This window comes from Oncorhynchus keta, chromosome 11, assembly GCF_023373465.1.
Source record: "Oncorhynchus keta strain PuntledgeMale-10-30-2019 chromosome 11, Oket_V2, whole genome shotgun sequence".
In the NCBI taxonomy this organism is placed as follows: Eukaryota; Metazoa; Chordata; class Actinopteri; order Salmoniformes; family Salmonidae; genus Oncorhynchus; species Oncorhynchus keta.
Genome location: NC_068431.1, coordinates 48,737,007 through 48,750,905, shown reverse-complemented (window position 1 = coordinate 48,750,905; position 13,899 = coordinate 48,737,007). Strand labels below are relative to the sequence as shown.

The 13,899-nt window shown below is 42.1% G+C and overlaps 1 protein-coding gene across 1 annotated transcript; it reads right to left on the bottom strand.

The window, feature by feature from the left end:
• Positions 1-1,268: 1,268 nt before the first annotated feature.
• Positions 1,269-13,666, bottom strand: LOC118390468 (palmitoyl-protein thioesterase ABHD10, mitochondrial-like). Its single transcript, XM_035781066.2, has 5 exons — positions 13,435-13,666; positions 3,919-4,105; positions 3,610-3,721; positions 3,141-3,278; positions 1,269-2,829 (listed from the first exon to the last, which is right to left on the bottom strand). The coding sequence occupies exons 1-5, from the start codon at positions 13,514-13,516 to the stop codon at positions 2,488-2,490; spliced, it is 861 nt and encodes a 286-aa protein (XP_035636959.1). The 5' UTR covers positions 13,517-13,666; the 3' UTR covers positions 1,269-2,487.
• Between the last annotated feature and the right edge of the window lie 233 nt (positions 13,667-13,899).

Genomic DNA, 13,899 nt, shown 5'->3' with positions numbered 1-13,899 from the left:
ATTACAGCCTCGAATCTGCTTGAGTATGACTAAGTTTAGCACACCTGTATTTGGGGAGTTTCTCCCATTCTTCTCTGCAGATCCTCTCAAACTCAGTCAGGTTGGATGGGGAGCATTGCTGCACAGCCATTTTCAGGTCTCTCCAGAGATGTTCAGGGAGACATTCAGAGACATGTCCCGAAGCCACTCCTGCATTGTCTTGGCTGTGTGCTTAGGGTTGTTGTCCTTCTGGAAGGTTCTCCCATCTCCACAGGGGAACTCTGGAGCTCTGTCAAAGTGACCATCGGGTTCTTGGTCACCTCCCTGACCAAGGCCCTTCTCCCCCGATTGCTTAGTTTGGCTGGGCGACCAGCTCTAGGACGTCTTGGTGGTTCTAAACTTCTTCCATTTAAGAATGATGGAGGCCACTGTGTTCCTGGGGACCTTCAATGCTGCACATTTCTTTGGTACACTTCCTCAGATCTGTGCCTCGACACAATCCCTGTCTCGGAGCTCTACGGACAATTCCTTTGACCTCATGGCTTGGTTTATACTGACATGAACTGCCAACTGTGGGACCTTAGACAGGTGTGGTACTTTCCAAATCATGTCCAATCAAGTTCTAGAAACCTCAAGGACAAAAGGAAACGGTCTAAATACTTAAGGTATAGTTTATACACACACATTCACACACAAAAAAAAAGCACTTTGTCATTATGGGGGTATTGTGTGTAGATTGCTGAGGTTTCTATTTAAATCAGTTTAGGAATAAGGCTGTAACGTAACAAAATGTGGAAAAAGTCAAGGGGTCTGAATAGTTTCCAAATACACTGTGTTCCATTCAGAGGGTGTGAATGGGCAAGACAAAATATTTAAGTGCCTTTGAAAGGGGTACGGTAGCAGGTGCACCGGTTTGTGTCAAGAACTGCAACGCTGCTCGGTTTTTCACGTTTGTGTGCATCAAGAACGGTCAACCACCCAAAGGACATCCAGCTAACTTGACAACTGTGGGAAGCATTGGAGTCATCAATGGAGGCCAGCATATCTTCGGAACACTTGACACACCTTATAGAGTCCATGCCGCGATGAATTTAAAACTGTTCTGAGGGCAAAAGGGGAGGGTGGGTGCAACTAAATATTAGGAAGGTGTTCCTTATGTTTGGTATACTCAGTGTATATGTTAAGAAATGAGATTCACTTGAAATGGCTCATTTAAAAAATCAACTCAAACGAAACCTTATGAGATTAACAAACCAACGTGTTAGATGTATCTGAAAAAGCCAGATTCATTCATTTTGTTACTTTATTGGCATAAGCATCAGATGGTATTGCTTGTCATCATCAATAAACAGATATGATCAGTGTTTCGGTGAACTAGCCCATCAATTCTGCCACATAAATGTTTACAGGTGATATCACTAACTGTGATATGGAACATGGCATAAATAAACTTAGTTCACAAGATTAAACATTTAGGATCTAGGTTGTGAGATGTTGGAAACCAACCAGAAAAACATTATGTTTACTATACTAAAACAGGAAAATCTAAACATGGGCTGCTCCCTAATACGGCAATGTTTTTCACCTAACAACTCCCCAAAAACGTGCTTTTGTGCCAGTCACTCAAACCAGGCTAACATCTCACGATGCTACTGTTCAATCGTTTCTTTGAGATCTGTGTCATTTTGGAATAGGACCCACTAGCAACAAAACCCATATGAACTGAGCCAACATTGAAAGTAACATAAGTTGAATCTACATAAAGTTCTTCATACATGAGTTGTCATGCAGTCAATATGCTGTTCTGACCTTGTGTGCAAAGTCAAATTGCACAGACAAATCAATACAAAAATAGATAAGTTCTTTCAGCAATGGAACCCATGGGAAATGAGCAGTGCATGGAAATCAGCATGAGAATCATACAGTACAGTTAAGTAATTTTGCCAACTGATCTCTTCACAGACAACCCCCCCTAGAAATCTATTCTGCTGGAGACATGTTACATAGCGAAGTGCCTAAAATACTAGTGACATTTGCTGCCTCCTACTGGTCTTTAAGTGCACATGCATACATAAAGGCAAACTGCCCATTACACTTGTATTTGTTCGGAGTAAAATTGACAGTGGAGGAAAATAAATGTTTGCTCACAGGTGGACGTAACACACCTGTACCTGATGTGCTATTGTAATAGGAGTGAGCCCTACTCATTAACGGTTTAACGAAATCACTATCAAACCACATTGTGAGAATAAAATCGAAATATATACACCGAAATCCCAATAAGTTCGGGAGAAGTGTGAACAAAGTGGCATGGCACCAGTAAATAAAAATCCCAACAAAAGCTATAGAGAGAGCTAGGAGAAAGTGTTAGAGCTCCTTTTCTTCACAGTATGTATTTTGTAAAGTAGCACCTCGATTTTGTAACGCATCAGGAACAGCAGTCCTAGTGCAGGAAAGTTGGGATCGGGGTGGGAGGTGTCACCCATAGCATGGTCCAGTTTTGGCCAATCAAACCAAAGTGGTCAGCTTGTCTATTAGGTCATCGATGGTGTAGACTATGAGCTTGATGTCCTCCTTTTCTGCCATGCGGTGCTGGCCATGCTTGCGCAAGATGACGTCAACGTCGTTGCTCAGCACACGCTCGGCAAGCTGCATGGAGATGTGCCAGGGCACATCCTGGTCCTTCATCCCATGGATGAGCCTCACCGGGCAGGTCACTGGAATGGGGCTCTGCAGAACACAGTGCTGCTCTGCCTCCTTCAGGAACTCTGTGGTGAACGTGATGGAGCCCTCCTCGTTGTGTTTGGTAGGAACCACCCACTGCCCCTTCTCTTCAATCTCCTTCCTCACCTAGAATGACAGACAGGTGGCATTTAGACAAAATGCTTGAATTAGATTCTGGAGGTAGAGACATTATCTAAGATGGCAACCATTTTAAAAAGTTCTCAGGAAAGATGTTTTAATTATAATGCCATCTGAAATTGTTCTTGCAATTTCAAAACTAACTGCATGCATTTCAGAATTAAGGATTTTTTGTTCCCTTTCTTTTGAACCCTCCTTCGGTTTGTTGTTATGATCCATTTAATCAAGTGTCAGTCATGAGAGGAAAAGCTTTAAGGTTATTGACAACTCAAGATGGCTGACTCTGAACGCTGACTCACCTCTATAGGAAGTGTATTGAAGACAGTTACAAAGTGGTCAGCTGCTGTAGAGATGCCAACCATGGCCGCAGTTCTTTCTGGACGAGCTATGGCTGCCAGGCACATCAGCCAGCCGCCCATACTTGAGCCAACCAGAATCTGCAACACCAGAATAATTGTCTCGATCAGAAATTACCCTCTAATGATAGCATGGATAACCCTAGTGTAAATAATGCATGCATGGAGGAACCAAAGGCTTCTGCAGGACAAGTAGAGGTACAATAACCTAATATCCTCCACATGGCCATCAGGGCTAGGTTTATTACTAACTCAGTGGTCAATTCACACTGCAATCTATAACAGTTTTACATAAACTACCATCCCACTATTATACATGAGTCTGTGCAGGTCTATTTCAGGTAATAATACTTCGTATTACACTGGCTGACCACAATTCATCTCATCATAGAAACAGAGGGGAGCGCCTTACTTGTGGCCCCTCCACAAGCTCGTCCAATACATATAGAACATCCCTCTTCCAGGTGCCGACAGTGCCGTCTACCATCTCACCTTCAGATGACCCACAGCCTGTATAGTCAAACCTGGGAAAGACCAAAGACTACATCATCATGATATGAGCAGCTTAGAACTCAAGGAGAGCAATGCAGACAAAAAATAAATAAACACAATGGCAACAAGTCCTGACCAACTCAAAGAATGACATGCATACATGCATAATAAGTGTAGAGAGATCAGACAGCTCTATTTTTCATGACTGAAAACGCTATAGCTAATTTACCTTAGGTAAGAGTGGCCTAGTGATTGGCAGAACTCCTCAAGGGCTTCTGCTTTCTTTCCCCCCATGTTAGAGGCAAACCCTGGCAAGAAGACTACACCTGGGCTCTTCCCCTTCACTTTTCTATAAGCCAGCTTCGGCAGGTCAGGGCGTGCTGCATACTGCACTGTAGACGACTTGTGTCTCACTCCTGGAAAACAGAAACATTACAACAACGTTTTGCATACATTTTCCCCAAACCATTGGGTCAATCTTGAAATACATGATTTCACTCAATGACACAGCTAGCCATGCTCATGTGACTTGGAGATGGTGGTGCTTTTACAATGGTTTGGTTTGTGGTTCCAATTTGTATGAGTCTTGTCAAGTGTTGTAGTCCAGTCTCGAGATCACAGAGGGTCAAGTGTTGTAGTCCAGTCTCGAGATCACAGAGGTTCTCAGATGCATTTTTACTCACCCAGTGCGGACTCGCTATTTCTTCCCGAGACCAGGGGCCTAATTTATATCCGTTGTAAATAGCTGTGTGCCCTATTTCTGAAAAGACTGCGCGCACACACAAATTGAGATTTATAAACCATATATGCACATGCATGTTTCCCGTTAAAATCAGACCTGATGTTCATGCGAGCACAATTTTACAAGCCTTCTAACTCCATCTGAAAAACACCCATCATTCACCTTTTATGGTGACAAGAACACCCTTCTTTGCTGTAAACCATGGAAGTATTATAATTAGGCCAAGACTGTATCTAAAAGGAAGTAGCAATGCGAACTGGACCAAATATCGTGAGGTATTGGCAGAATGTTTTTTTGCTGTATCTGACTGTTGTTTCAGAAACACAAAAACAATTGCTAATTGTTTTAGACCTGTAAACAGATGATTTACATGTACTTTTTCCCTAACCTAAACACGCTGCTGTGCCCTCGAATTCTGAAACATTGACCACAGCCAGCAGAGCAAATTAACTGCAGCGGTAGCCTACACACTTCAATGCAAAAGATCCACTGTATGTGTTCACCTGTCTAATTCTACTGTTGACCTGTGTTATAAACCGTGCCCCCTTTTCGGATGCATAAAACAAAAACAAATTATAATAGCTTATCTAATAGGCCCAATTAAATTAGATGCGTTGTATGGCTACTTTGTGAATATGAACTCATCATGGCCATATGAGGAAATCAGTCAATTGAAATAAATTCATTAGGCCCTAATCTATGGATTTCACATGACTAGGAATACAGATATGCATCCGATGGGGACAGATACCTTAAAAGAAAAAGGGACTCACAATGGGCCTCAGGATCTTGTCAAGCTATTCCTGTCCATTCAAATTGCCATCGATAAAATGCAATTGTGTTTGTTGCATAACCCCACCGCCAACATTGGGCACTCTGTTCACAACGTTGACATCAGCAAACCGCTCACCCACACAACGCCATACACATGGTCGTACTACCAAATTCTCTAAAATTACATTTGATGCGGCTTATGGTGAGAAATGTACACTACATTCTCTGGCAACAGCTCTGGTAGGCATTCCTGCAGTCAACATGCCAATTCCATGTTCCCTCAACTTGAGACATCTGTGGCATTGTGTTGTGTGACAAAACTGCACATTTTAGAGTGGCCTTTTACAGTCCCCAGGACAATGGGTCACCCGTGGAATGATCATGCTGTTTAATCAGCTTCTTGATATGCCACACCTGTCGGGTGGATGGATTATCTTGACAAAGAGGAAAAGCTCACAAACCGGAATGTAAACAAATCAGTGATTTTTGTTGTTGTTGAGAAATACGCTTTTTGTGCGTATGGAACATTTCTGGGATAATTTCAGCTCATGAAACATGGGACCAACACTATATGTTGCATTTATGTTCTTGTTCAGTGTATTTCACAAGTATAACACCATGAGTCAGAAAAGGTGAGGAATTTATTCTGCAATGAACATGGAAATGTATTTTTAAACATGTGACTACTTCTAATTATTTTAGAATCCAAAGAAAATATATAGGTGTAGATTTTTGCTCTTCTCACTAACGGCAAATGAATGCATCTTCGTATTATATTTAGCTGCCTGTTATTTTTTTAATGATTAAGCATGTCATCATACTGTATATTCCTATTTGCCCAAGTCTACTCCTAGGCTACTTTTGCATTCTTGAAATGCAATACCTTAAACCACTAGAAACTGTGCGTACGAATGGTCTAAAGATTGCGGGAGGAGAAGCACATTCTTACGTCAAGATACATCAAGAGTTTCATAAATGCCAACTTCTACATGATAACTGGCACACGCATGTTTTGGGGCATACTTTGTGGTTATGCAAGGTTTCTAAATGATGCCCCAGTGGAGTAAAACAATCTGAATTATCAGCCCCTGTCAGTGCATAAAAAAAGTGATTTGCCAAGCCAGAGATCCACACTCATTTCATGACATGTATATCTTATAGCCTATTAAAACCTGGGCTTTCTACATTACTGTCCTTTACTTTTGTTGAAACATATCCTCAAACCTTGTCACGCTCTTCAGAATTTCCTTGCTCCCCTAGAAGTCCAGGGCAAATTGTAAGTTTATCATGGTCTGTATCTATCCTTTACAGACCATGGGTTAGTGATAATTTGAAGGGTGACTATTTGCCCTCAATACATATTTCCACCATTCTGAATGGCTATAAAAATCCATGTTCCCCCCAGTCTTGGGCGGTCTCGAACAACACTGGTCTTGTCACACCTTTGACTAATCATGGTCTGTTCTGACTAGCTAGCTAATGGTGCTTTCAAAACAACTCGGAAACTGAATAAAAATGTGTATTTTTTTGTTGTTGCACAAAACCTCCTATTGGTAAATTCTGATATTTTCTAAGTGGGAAACTCTGAGCTCATTTTCTTACAAAGAGTTTCCGAGTAATGACTTGTCTTGAAAGTGTCATAATACTAACAACTGATGAATATCTGCTGGCGAGTTAGCCAAGTCAGCTGCAGGCTTGCAATAGCTAGGTAGCTACTTGTAACTAACTAGCTAGCTGCAGGGTGGGATGCAGCTGGCTGATGAAACTATGGCAGCGAGCAAAAGAAACACCTCTACCATCCGTTGTATTGCTGAATGTACAATCACTGGAGAACAAACTGGTGGATCGCCGATGAAGACCGTCCTATCAAAAGGGACCTGAAGAACTAATATTCTATGTTAATCTGAAACTTAGCTAAACAAGGACATGGATAATACTCTAGCTGGTGTTTCTATGCATCGGCAGGACAGAACGGCAGCGTTGGGAAAGCTCAAGGGAGGAAGTGTGTCTTAACAGCTGGTGCACGATCTCTAATATTAAGGAAGTCCCGAGGTTCTGCTTGCCTGAGCTAGAATACCTCATGATAAGCTGTAAACCATACTATTTATCAAGAGAGTTTATCTATATTTGTCATAGCTGTCCATTTATCACCACAAACCGGGGCTGGCACTAAGACCACACTTAATGAGCTGCATAGGGCTATAAGCGAACAAGAAAACGCTCATCCAGAGGCTTCAATCCTAGTGGCCGGTGATTTTAAGGCAGCATGTCACCTGTGCAACTAGAGGTAAAAAAAAATATTTTAATCAACACTCTAGACCACCTTTACACCCTCCCCCACACACAAAGCTCTCCCTCGCCCACTATTTGGCAAATCTGAAGCGCTCAATACGGAAGTGGTCCGATGAAGCTGTTGCTAAGCTCGTTTCGCTAGCAGAGAAGTTGGGTTGTCACAATACCAGTATTATGATACTTCGAGGTATCGTGAAGCAAAACATGAAGTGGACAACATTTGAGGAAAACAGTCCTAATGTTGGAAACAAGCAGCCTTGTGTCACCCAGAATCACATTTATTTTCCAAGAACACAATATATTTACACACGATAGGTTTTTAAAGGATCAAAGAATAGTGTCAACTTCGTGTTTTCCTTTTTTCCATGGAAAAGTAGGTATCCCAGTATCGTGACAACCAACCATATTCCAGTCTCTGCTCCAGGACTCATCCAATGGCATTGAGGACTATATCACATCATTCACTGGCTTCATTAATAAGAGCATTTGTCAACATCCCAAAGTGACCGTACGTACATATCCCACCCAAAAGCCATGGATTACAGGCAACATCCGCACTGAGCTAAAGGCTGGAGCTGTCATGTTCAAGAAGCCGGTCACAAACCCGGACAAGAATACAGCTACACACGCCAACAAACCATCAAACAGGCAAAGCATCATTACGGCACTAAGATAGAATCCTACTACACCGGCTCTGATACTCGTCGGATGTGGCAGGGCTTGCAAACTAATACACATTATAAAGGGAAACCCAGCCGCGAGCTGCCAAGTGACACGAGCCTACCAGACAAGCTAAATGCCTTTATGTTCGCGTTGAGGCTAGCAACACTGAACCATGCATGAGAGCACCAGCCGTTCCCGGACAACTGTGTGATCATGTTCTCCGTAGCCGATGAGAGTAAGTCCTTTAAACAGGTCAACATTCACAAAACCAGATTACCAGGATGCATACTCCGAGCATGCACTGACCAGCTGGCAAGTGTCTTCACTAACATCTTCAACATCTGCCTGACCCAGTCTGTAATACCTATATGTTTCAAGCAGACTACCATAGTCGCTGTGTCGAAGAAAGCCAAGGTAACCGGTCTAAATGACTATCACCCCATAGCATTCACATCTGTAGCCATGAAATGCCTTGAAAGGCTGGTCATGGCTCACAACATCACAATCATCCCAGACACCCTAGTCCCACTCAAACATGCATACCACCCCAACAGATGACAATCTCGATTGTACTCCACACTGCCCTTTCCCACATGGACAAAAGGAACATTTAAGTGAGAATACTCTTCAGTGACTTGAGCTCAGCATTCAACACCATAGTGCCCTCCAAACTCATCACTAAGCTAAGGATCCTGGTACTGAACACTTCTCTTTAAAACTGGATCCTGGACTTCCTGACAGGACGCCCTAAGGAGGTGAGGCTAGGAAACAACACAGCCGCCACGTTGATCCTCAAGACGGGGGGCCCTTAGGGGTGCGTGCTTAGTCCCTCCTGTACTCCCTGCTTATCCACCACTGCGTGGCCAACACGACTTCAACACCATCATTAAGTTTGCAGACGACACAACAGTGGTAGGCCTGATCACCGACAACGATGAGACAGCCTATAGGGAGAAGGTCAGACCTGGCAGTGTGGTCAACCTCTCCCTCAATGTGATCAAGACAAAGGAGATGATCATGGACTACATGAAAAGGATGGCCGAGCACGCCCCTATTCACATCGACGGGGCTGTAGTGGAGCATGTTGAGAGCTTCAAGTTCCTTGGTGTCCACATCAACAAACTATCATGAGTCAAACACACCAAGACAGTCATGAAGAGGGCACGACAACACCTATTCCCCCGCAGGAGACTGAAAAGATTTGGCATGTGTCCTCAGATCCTCAAGAAGTTCTACAGCTCCACCATTGAGAGCATCCCAACTGGTTGCATCATCGCCTGGTATGGCAACTGCTCGGCATCCAACCGCAAAGCATTTCAGGAGGGTACATCACTGGGGCCAAGCTTCCTGCTATCCAGGACCTCTATACCAGGCGGTGTCAGAGGAAGGCCCTAAAAATTGTTAAAGGCTCCAGCCACCCTAGTCAGACTGTTCTCTCTGCTACCACACGACAAGCGATACATGAGTGCCAAGTCTAGGTTCAAAAGGCTCCTTAACTTCTTGGATATAGGGGGCGCTATTTTAATTTTTGGATGAAAATACATTCCCGTTTTAAACAAGATATTTTGTCACGAAAAGATGCTTGACTATGCATATAATTGACAGCTTTGGAAAGAAAACACTGACGTTTCCAAAACTGCAAAGATATTGTCTGTGAGTGCCACAGAACTGATGTTACAGAAAATAAAAAAAGGTAAAAAATCCAATCAGGAAGTGCCACATTTTTAAAAACCGCCTCATTGGCAATGACTCCTTATATGGCTGTGGAGGAGCTAGGAGTCAGCTTACGTTTTCCACGTTTTCCCCAAGGTGTCTGCAGCATTGTGACATATTTGTAGGCACATCATTGGAAGATTGACCATAAGAGACTACATCTACCAGGTGTTGGTGTCCTCAGACACAATTATTGCGTAATCTCCAGCTGCAGTATTTTCCCGTTTACTCCTGATGAGAAACCAACTGCCACAAATGATTTATCATCGAATAGATATGTGAAAAACACCTTGAGGATTGATTCTAAACAACGTTTGCCATGTTTCTGTCGATATTATGGAGCTATTTGGGAAAAAAAGTTTGGCGTTGTAGTGACTGCATTTTCAGGGGTTTTTCTTAGCCAAAAGTGATGAACAAAACAGAGCTATTTCTCCTACACAAATAATCTTTTTGGAAAAAAATGACCATTTGCTATCTAACTGAGAGTCTCGTCATTGAAAACATCCGAAGTTCTTCAAAAGTAAATGATTTTATTTGAATGTTTTTCTTGTTTTTGTGAAAATGTTGCCTGCTGAATGCTAGGCTTAATGCTATGCTAGGCTATCAACACTCTTACACAAATGCTTGTGTAGCTTTGGTTTAAAAGCATATTTTGAAAATCTGAGATGACAGTGTTGTTAACAAAAGGCTAAGCTTGTGTTTCAATATTTTTATTTAATTTAAATTTGTGATTTTCATGAATAGGAAATGTTGCGTTATGGTAATGAGCATGAGGCTATGATTACGCTCCCGGATACGGGATTGCTCGACGCTAGAGGTTAACAGCTTCTACCTCTAAGCCATAAGACTGCTGAACAGTTAATCAAACGGCTAACCCGGACTACATACATTGACAACAAAAAAAAAAGACGCTGCTGCTACACACTATCTATGCAGTCACTTTACCCCTACCTACATGTACATATTACCTCAATTTACCTCGACTAACCTGTAGCCCTGCACATCGACTCAGTACCAGTGCCCCTTGTATATAGCCTCGTTATTGTTATTTTATTGGGTTCAGTTTATTTTGTAAATATTTTCTTAACTCTTATTTTTCTTGAAACAGCATTGTTGGTTATGGACTTGTAAGTAAGTATGTGGTCCTTCTGTGGCTCAGTTGGTAGAGCATGGCGCTTGTAACGCCAGGGTAGTGGGTTCGATCCCCGGGACCACCCATACGTAGAATGTATGCACACATGACTGTAAGTCGCTTTGGATAAAAGCGTCAGCTAAATGGCATATATTATTATTATTATTATTATTATATTTCATGGTAAGGTTGTATTCGGTGCATGTGACAAATAAAATTTGATTTGATTTTTGACATCAGCTCAGACAGATCCAGCTCAAAGGCCCAGCTCATGAGCTCCATCAGAAGCAGATATTAACTTGGATTGGACAATTAACTTGTTACTGAAAATGTTAGTGCATCAAATAGCATTCGTTCTCTAATCAAACCGAATCGTTTAACTAAAACGTATTGTTCCTGTATCATATCTCATCTAGATGTGTCGAATCTTATTGAAAGGGCACGATGCACATCCCTACTAGATTCCACTTTTCCTCACTCATTTTCTTTTCCTCTGCTGGCCGTGGTTAATTCCTACCACATACAGTACCAGTCAAAAGTTTGAACACCTACTCATGCAAGGGTTTTTCATTATTGTTACCATTTTCTACATTGTAGAATAATAGCGAAGACATCAAAACTATGAAATAGCACATATGGAATAATTTAGTAACCAAAGTGTTAAATCAAAATAAATGTTATATTTGAGATTCTTCAAAGTAGCCACCCTTCACATTGATGACAGCTTTGCACACTCTTGGCATTCTCTCAAACAACTTCATGGTGTCAGTCACCTGGAATGCATTTCAATTAACAGGTGTGCCTTAAAAGTTCAATTCAACAAATTATTTCCTTCTCAATGCATTTGAGCCAATCAGTTGTTGTGACGAGGCAGGGCTGGTATACAGAAGATAACCCAAATAAATGCTTCAGAGTTCAAGTAACAGACACATCAACTATTCAGAGGAGACTGCATGAATCAGGTTGAATTGCTGCAAAAAAAAACACTTCTCAAGGACACCAATAAGAAGGAGACTTGCTTGGGCCAAGAAACACGAGCAACAGACATTAGCCAGGGAAAATCTGTCCTTTGGGCTGATGTATCCAAATTAGATTTTTGGTTCCAACTGGTGTGTCTTTGTGAGACGCAGAGTACATGAACAGATTCTCTGCATGTGCGGTTCCCACCGTGAAGCATGGTGGAGGTGGTGTGATGGTGCTTTGTTGGTTACACTGTCTGATTTATTTAGAATTCAAGGTACACTTAACCAGCATGGCTGCAGGGATACACCATCCCATCTGGTTTGGGCTTAGTGGGACTATCATTTGTTTCTCAACAGGACAATGACCCAACCCACCTCCAGGCTGTGTAAGGGCTATTTGACCCAGAAGGAGAGTGATGGAGTGCTGCATCAGATGACCTGGCCTCCACAATCAACCAACCTCAACCCAATTGAGATGGTTTGGGATGAGTTGGACTGCAGACTGAAAGAAAATGAGCCAACAAGTGCTCAGCATGTGGGAACTCCTTCAAGAATGTTGGAAAAGCATTCCAGGTGAAGCTGGTTGAGAGAATGCCGAGTGTGCAAAGCTCTCAAGGCAACTGCTACTTTGCATAACCTAAAAAATATATATTTTGATTTGTTTACCACTTTTTTGGTTACTACATGATTCCATGTGTTAGTTCATAGTTGTGATGTCTATTATTCTACAATGTAGAAAATAGTAAAAAAATTAAGTAAAACCCTTGAATGACTAGGTGTCCAAACTTTTGACTGGTACTGTATGCGTGAACTCCTTTTCTTTCCTAGATTCCTTTCCTCACTCCCTTTCCACATTTCCTAGCTCCCTTTTATTCCTTCATCCTCTTTTCCTAGATTAGTTTCCCCTCGCTTTTCCTCCACTACTCCTTGCCTAGCTCCCTTCCTACTGGATGTTGTTAATCATTTGGAAGGAGGTAAGGAAAGGAAGCTAAGAGAGCAGGATAAGGAAACTAGGTAATGAGGAAAGGGATTGGGGAAAGGAATCTAGAAGGGAGCTAGGAAAGGAGATAAGATGGGGAAGGTTAGAAAATTGAGTTAGGGAAGGAAGATAACTAACCGACTTGGGTTTTTGAAGCAGTGCTTTTGTAGAAACATTGATTAATTTTGAAAATCTGTCTAGTTAGCTTGTCAGTAACAACTCGATGTTTTTCGTTATGCATTTAGCTACAGTAAGCAAAAGTTAGCTAACTAGATTGCTAGCCGCTAACGTCAGCTAGCATTGGGCAGAGGTATTAGAAAAGGAATCTCTGCTTTAGGTAGCTACATCAGCTGTTACTTTGTTCACTGTATTTTGGTTGTAAAGTTAACGTTAATGCCACCTGTATACGTTGTTTGTGGATGACTGGAATAATTATACGTTTAATAGTTGCGACATAAATCAAACGTGTATAGTAGCTAGCTACTCACCGGAAAACGTAACAGGTTTTCTTTGGACATGTAACGTTAATTGGAAAATCCTGCTGAAATGCCTTGCTAGTGGAGACGCCATTCTGTACTGCGACGGAGGGGTAAGGAGGACAAGACTCCGACTGAATAGTTCGACTCCTGCCACACCCTACACTGGAGGGAAAACGTGGGTTTGTGTGATCTTGCTAGCTAGCTGCTTCTTCTTGTTCACTGGTATCATGGAGTTCGCACATTTTGTTTGTGCATACCGCCATCTACGGTGCAGGAGTGTGTGGTCGAGCACGTTATATTTTGTGAAACAAAAATAAAAAGGAAGGGGGAAAGGAAAAATGTGCACCACCAACTAACCCTACACCGATAGATCACTATTTAAAAAAATATTTTTTTAATCAGAAAAATAAATACCACCCCATTCCACTATTTTGACCCTAACTGACCCTACACCAGGCAAACAACATGGGTGGA